The sequence below is a fragment of the Phaethon lepturus genome, unplaced genomic scaffold, assembly GCF_000687285.1.
Source record: "Phaethon lepturus isolate BGI_N335 unplaced genomic scaffold, ASM68728v1 scaffold36530, whole genome shotgun sequence".
Taxonomy (NCBI): Eukaryota; Metazoa; Chordata; class Aves; order Phaethontiformes; family Phaethontidae; genus Phaethon; species Phaethon lepturus.
In genome coordinates, this window is record NW_010510468.1 from 549 (window position 1) to 7,339 (window position 6,791).

Sequence of the window (6,791 nt, forward strand, 5' to 3'; positions counted from 1 at the left end):
CGGGGCGGGGGGCCCCGGGGACCCCCGTGCCCTGCCAGAAACATGCCGCTGTCTCACGAAGAGCAAACACCGCCATCCTCACAAACGGTTAACCTGCCGGGAGCTGCACAGCACTAATGACTTCACATGCATTTAATCAGCTTGGGCTTCCAGAGCCTCCTCCTCGGGAGCAGGAAAGGCCGTGCACCCCGGGTGCAAACGCTCCCAAAGCCGCACCCCCCCTTACCAATCATTAATCACCCCCGGGCCAGCAACACAAGCAAGCGGCGAGCAAGCAGGGAAAGGCCAAGTCTCCGCAGCCCCGCGGGAGCAGCGGGAAGCGGTGCTGCCCGCTGCCCTGTGGTGGCCGCCGGCTCCCCCCTCCCGGTGGAGGCGGCCAGTCCTGCACGCGCTGCCCTCTCCTTCAAGGAAGGTCACTTGGCCCTGGGCGCAAGAGGCTCTGCCTGCCGCTGGGAGCTGCTGGGCTACGTGTGAGGTGGGAGGTCTGCAGAGGAGCTTCTGCCTGGCCAGCACCGTAGTCTTCATCCCTTCGCCATGCGGCACAAGGCGTTTTGGAGTGCCCTGGAGTACACCTGCCGATTGCTGGGCATCTCCACTGCAGCAGGTAAGAGCGAGCTCTCTTTTTCTTTGGCACTAAAAGGCACTGAGTGGGTCTCGGGACCCCTGAGCTGTATCCCTGCCTCTGGCCAGCTGCAGCCGCTGCCCCATCCTATGAGGGGGGGAATGAAACTTGCTCACTTCTGCTTTGGGACCCAGGGAGGGAGGGTGCCGGGTGCCCGGTCAGGCTCTTTCCAAATGCTGTGGGAGGCATAGTGAGACATCAGAAAGGAAAAGCCAGCACTCAGTACGGCAAAGGACAAGCTAAACCACAAGTGGAAGAGAAAACTAAAATATATTCTTGTAAAACAGTGAACGTTTTACATTCAAACACAGGCAAGATGTGAATGAAACTGAAAAGCAAAATACTTATGTCTGTGCAAAACTGCCAGGCTGCTCTGTGGGATGTGAAAATGAAGGAGGAGCTCCTTGAGCTGTGCACAGGGAGGTGTCCTGTGCCAGGCAGGCTGGAGAGGTCCCAGCCATGGTGGCCCAGCTACTGCCAAAGTGCTGCGCTGCCTCTCTAGCAACCCATCAGGGAGCAGGCTCGGGCAGCGGTGCAGGTTATAGCTGCAGTACAAACCTAAATTCACCCACCTGGCTAGCTGCATCCTCCCACCTGCTGCCAGGGGCTGCTTGGGACCAGCGTCCTCTGCTTTGGTGACACATCCGAGAGCTTGGTTTCTCATGAAACACAGGTGTGTTGAGCCAGCTGTCGCAGGCACAGTGTCTCACCCAGAAGGACTGGGCTGTGGTGAATAACCCTCTCACATGGAGCATATCTGGATGGGACATGGGGAAACAGCTAACGCGTAGGGCTCGGGGGTTCACTGTGGCACTGCTGCTGACTCACTGTTATGGGACAGGACAGGCAACACTCCCTGCCTCAGTTTCCCCATCAGTAAAGCAGAGATCAAAGTGCCTGGTTTGTCTAAAGGCTGGAGGTGTGAACCAGAGGTTCCTGGTGAGACGTGACTTGAGGTGGTGCTTGTGGTTCCTGTGTGAAATTCCCCTGGGAATTTCAGATTTTGGACATGACCGAGTAGGTCACAGCAGGCCCTCCTACATTTCTATTTCCTTTATCAACTACAGACATCCGGGAGAGACAATTTGCTCAAGTCAGGGGCAAAGTAGAAAACACACAGGTCAGCTGAAGAGAGCATAGGTCCCCAAGGACACCCAAAGCCCAGCTGGGATGCTGGAGGCTGTGCTGGGGAACAGGCAGAGATTTGAGTCTCTGAGTTTATACAAACTCCCAGTAGATAAGTTCACATCATGATGAGACTGCAACTGATAGGAGCTGGGACACAGCTCTAACCAGCAAATGCAAATCTCTTCCTTTCTCCATCCCTAGCCCTCTTGGGCCCACTGAGACCCATGCTGGTCATATTCACTCTTAAAGCTCCAGGGAAACTCATAGAGACCTTCCTGGGAGAAAACATGAGCTTGTTGCCATGGGAAAACTAAAGCTAGAACAGCAAAATTGAAAGTAGCGTACAATTTGGAAGTACAATATAATCTCTCTCTCTCCTCCTTGCTCTCTTTTCATCATTTTGCATTGTCTGCACCTCATGCTGTAGTTCTTGAAACGAGCAGTGCAGTCACCGCTCCGCTGAGCATCGCAGGGCGTAGACAGCTGCAGTACCAATCTCTGTGCTTTTCTATAGCTCTGATGCCTTCCCAGCATCACCTGACTTTCCCAAAAGGCCAGGGGAGAATGGGAGGTGCCTGTGTTTTATTCCTCTATGTGGCTCAACGGAACAACAGCTTGATGCAGTGTTTAGTGCCTGATGAGGTGTATGAGGTTTTTGCATGAAATGGAAACCATGCAGAAGAGAATCCCATGGGGGTTTTTTTGAAAAAAAAAAAATATGGAAGGGAGAGGAGAGTGCATCAGCCTCACTAATTGATTCTGAGAAGGCCCAGCCAGCTCCATAAGCTGCCTGCAAACACAGAAGGTTGCCCACATAATATAAACCTCCCCTTCCCCCAGGATCCCGGAGTGCAATGGCTGTCTGCAACGGTGGGGCTACAGGGTTTCTGTGCGTGAGAAATCAGCCAGCCCCACGACTTGCTGCAGTGTTTGGGGAATCTCTGTAGTTCAGAGATTTTAGGCCTTGTGATTTCTGCATGTAGGGAGAGAGACCTTACTCATTTCTTAATTCTCATGCTTTCAACCATTTAATTCCTAATCATGTGCCTTTAGCCACATGGTTTGGATAAGATCCAAATTAAGGCAGCAACTAGTCCAAACAAACACCTCGGAAACAGCCCTTTGCTTCTTGCAGATTCTTCATCCAAACAGCTTTGTGGATAAAGCAGAAGCTGTGCAAAACCAGGAAATCTCCCCATCCAGAGCAGAGACTCGAGCGTAACAGCTGCGCTGTTGAATTCTACATTCATCCACGGGGAATGAACGGATGAATGAATGAATTCTGCATTTGCAGGGAAGATTATAAAGAAGCCTTCTCAATCACGAGATAGCAAAGAACAATACTCTGCATGTGGGATTTCGCAGCTCACACAGTTTCACAGCCCTCTGGTGAGACTGATTTCCCCGCGCCTCTGCTTGGGGCTGGAGAGGCAGCCTCCACGGAGCAGGGTGGTGCGTGGGCCCCATGTGTTCTGCCAGCCGACAGCGGCCAGCTGCTGCAGGTGACACAGGGACATCGGAGAGGACTTGTTCAGCCTGGACTGGAGTGTGGTCAGGCACAGACCCACAGCATCGACCCATCTCGTGGGCTTGATGGACACTGGTCTGCATCCCAGTGTGGGAGCCTGGTACCTTTCTCCAGCTGGGGCAAACCACAGCTCAGATACATGCAGCCAAGTGGCACCTCGAGCCTTGGCGTGCATTGAGCAGGACCAGCAGTGAACTTCCTGAGATGTGCAGGGACTGCTCTGTGAGCTGTGGAGACCTCAAGCACAGACTGAGGTCATCACAGCGTGGTGACTGCCTAGACCAATGCCCTGACCATGAGACATGGGCTCCACTCAGCCCCACGCGCTGGCACTCGTGCACTGTGACTGGCCGGTTGTGGACCAACAAACTTGTTGCAGCTGGTGTGAGATGCTTTGTTTCTGCTCCATTTTGGAAACAGTCTTGTTTCCAAACAAGAATTGAAGGATGTTGAAGGAAATTTTCCATCCCCTGAAGCTATTGGCCCCAACGCCCAGTCCAGAGAAGATTTTAGCCTCACTAATGCTCTTAATCCCCCTTAAACTGACTCCCCAGTGTGCTGTGCTGGCTGGGACACCGAGGGGACGTTCATTGCCTGTTTTTAATCTGCCTGCTCCCGTTACATGTTTTTCTGTTTGGCTAGCAAAGGATCTCGATGCTATGGCTATGGCCCTTTGTGAAGGCAGCTGGCACAGTTCCCCAGTCCTGCTGCAGCCGCATGTTGGGTGCAGCTGGCCTGGGCAAGCAGGGAGGGGAGAGGAGAGGGGCTGGTGGCACTGGGGGGACCTGGACAGAGAGGTCCCCGGACCAAGAGGGGACAGAGGTGGATGCAGCAGTGGGAGGGAAGTCTCTGTGGCAGCTGTGATGGAGCAGCGTGGCAGGAGATGGGATGGACACAGGACACCGTGGCTCACCTCCTCCACCTGCCCCAGGCCAGCTGATATTCCCCGAGCACCTCTCCCCAGCGCATGTGGTGGCAAGACTGCCATGACAGGGATGCAGCTGGGATGGGTTTCCGGGCTGTGTGTCAAGGACAGCATTCAGCTCTGATCCCCCTGGGTTGGTGTGTCAGCATGAATCACTGGTGCGGGCGGTCCTAACGTGCTGCCCAGCATGGGAGGAGCAGCCTCGCCAGGCCCTGGGGGAACCAGGGCATCCATCCCAGGAGCTGATGGGGCACCGGAGACTTGGGAACCAACCCTGCAGTCAGCATCTTTCCTGCCTTCTCTTTCTAGTGCTGATCGGTGTGGGCGTAGAAACTCTGCAGCGAGGACAGTTCAAAAGCCTGGCTTTCTATCTGCTGTGAGTATTTTTGCCCTTGAAGTCAGAGCTGGTGGGGGTGACATGTTTGACCCCTCCATCATATGTAGCACCAGACTAGACTGCAACAGCAGCAGGGAGCAGTGTCCAAGGCTTTGGGGAATCCAGATCTCCACCTCTAGGTTTCGGATAAGTAAGTTATTTCTGTTAGAGAAAGTGATGCTACTGCATCACCCATGCTACTGCAGACTCAGGCAGTCCAGAGGTGACAATGGCTGCAAGTTGACTCCCTGGGAACAGAAGGGCTTTGAGCTCTCCTTCACAAACCAGCTGAGCAGAGGGTGTTCAAACCCCAGCACACAGACTCTGTTGTGAACTGGTAGTAAATCCTGGCCCTCTATGCCCCTTCTGCCACCTGGAGAGCATACTCAAGCCCAGCCCTGCCCCCCTGACAGCTCCACCTTTCAGTTTTTCAGGGGTTGCAGTTACTGTCTGTGAAGGCTTCTTCTTTATCAGTTTGTTCCTGGAGATGTGCTTCACGTGAGTAGACTCTGTCCAGTCTTCTCCAGCCTTGGTGGGACCTCCCTAAGGCAACTTGCCCCTTGCAGGCAACACCAGACCTAGCTGAGCTGCAAGTGCCAGACCAAAGGTCCTGCCCCTAATGCCATGGCAAGTGCATTCAGGCAGGTGGGAGGTAAGTGGGACCATGTCCACAGCCAATTGTACTCGTGTTTTAACCCAAGCTTGTGCCATAATTTGCTGAGCATCAGCACAACAAACCTTCTCTGCAGCATCTGCTTAACACACAGTCCTACAAGGGACAGGGGTTGAGGGAAGAGCCAGATCCACAGGGTGAGCTGCAGCTCCCTCTCAGAGACGGTTCAGAAGTTTAAATTAAAAATGTAGATTTTTACTTATGTACTTAAGCCTTACGTACTTCTCAGAGGCTGAGCACTTCTGCAGTCTTCTAGCGTAAACTCAGAAGCCCTGATAGCTTTGAGGTAACACCTTACTCCAGCTAATAGGCACTCAGCTAGTGGCCAAGTGGGCAAACACACCAAGGAGAGATGGCCTGAGATGCTGATGTCTGGCAGATGTAGCCCCTGGCCTCTCCTCCCCATGAGAGAGGCTCAGGCTTTGATTACCTTCCCTGACCAACACACCGGTTTCCTGGAAAACCAGAGGATCTGGTTTTCGACATCACATCTAGATAGGTGACAGTTAGGTCCAAATCTTCTTGCCATGTGCTTGGTGCCCCATCCCACAAGGACTTCTGTTTCTCTCCCCAGATATCAGCCTGACTCCCTGGCACAGGCTTGCTGGAAGCGAGCTAGACACCCGGGGAGCTTCCAGAAATTCCTGGGGTACATGCTGCTCTCAGTGGCTTGCTTCCTGCATCCTGTCCTCGTCTGGCACGTCACCATCCCTGGTGAGGAGCCCGTGCTGGGGTGGGGAGTAGTGCAGATGAAAGAGGAGCATGGTCTGTTGAGGGCCAGAGCGGGTGGGGATGTGCAGGGTGCTGGACTGGTTGCAGACAGTGCTGAGCTAGCTAGACCAAGCACTGCTTAGTAAGCTTTTTGCCTTGTCCCAGCCCTCAGCCAACATGGCCTTCTCCCCAGGGTCCATGCTGGTGCTCACTGCCCTGGCATACTTCCTGCGTGCAGATGAAAGAGGAGCATGGTCTGTTGAGGGCCAGAGCGGGTGGGGATGTGCAGGGTGCTGGACTGGTTGCAGACAGTGCTGAGCTAGCTAGACCAAGCACTGCTTAGTAAGCTTTTTGCCTTGTCCCAGCCCTCAGCCAACATGGCCTTCTCCCCAGGGTCCATGCTGGTGCTCACTGCCCTGGCATACTTCCTGCTAACCACTGCTGGTGACACTGAGCAGACCTACACCTTCCACGGGGCCCAGAGGGAGGAACACCGCTCGCTGCTGGGCCACATGAAGAGCATCCTGAAGGGCAGCAAGGACAGGAGCCCGTCCCCAGCAGCTCCTGCCCAACCAGTGGCCCCACCAGCCCCACGCAAGCAAGTACACTTCCAGGAGAAGGTGGTGCAGATCATTCCTTCTGTCAGTGAGAGCTTGGAGGACATGGAGAGTGAGGCTGAAGAGACCACGTCAGACACAACACCCATCCTCACCCCACCCGATGCCCCCGTCATCCTTGCTCCCCTCAGCTCCACAGGCCTCTTTTGAGCTCTCAGCAGGGACAAGGACAGGGCAGAGGAGCTACCCCTGCCACTGGCGTTACTCCCTC

General features: G+C 54.5%; 1 protein-coding gene across 1 annotated transcript; it reads left to right on the plus strand.

The window, feature by feature from the left end:
• Positions 1-534: 534 nt before the first annotated feature.
• Positions 535-6,730, plus strand: TMEM72 (transmembrane protein 72). Its single transcript, XM_010297157.1, has 6 exons — positions 535-604; positions 4,513-4,579; positions 5,006-5,077; positions 5,827-5,966; positions 6,157-6,221; positions 6,311-6,730. The coding sequence occupies exons 1-6, from the start codon at positions 535-537 to the stop codon at positions 6,728-6,730; spliced, it is 834 nt and encodes a 277-aa protein (XP_010295459.1).
• The last annotated feature ends 61 nt before the right edge of the window (positions 6,731-6,791 follow it).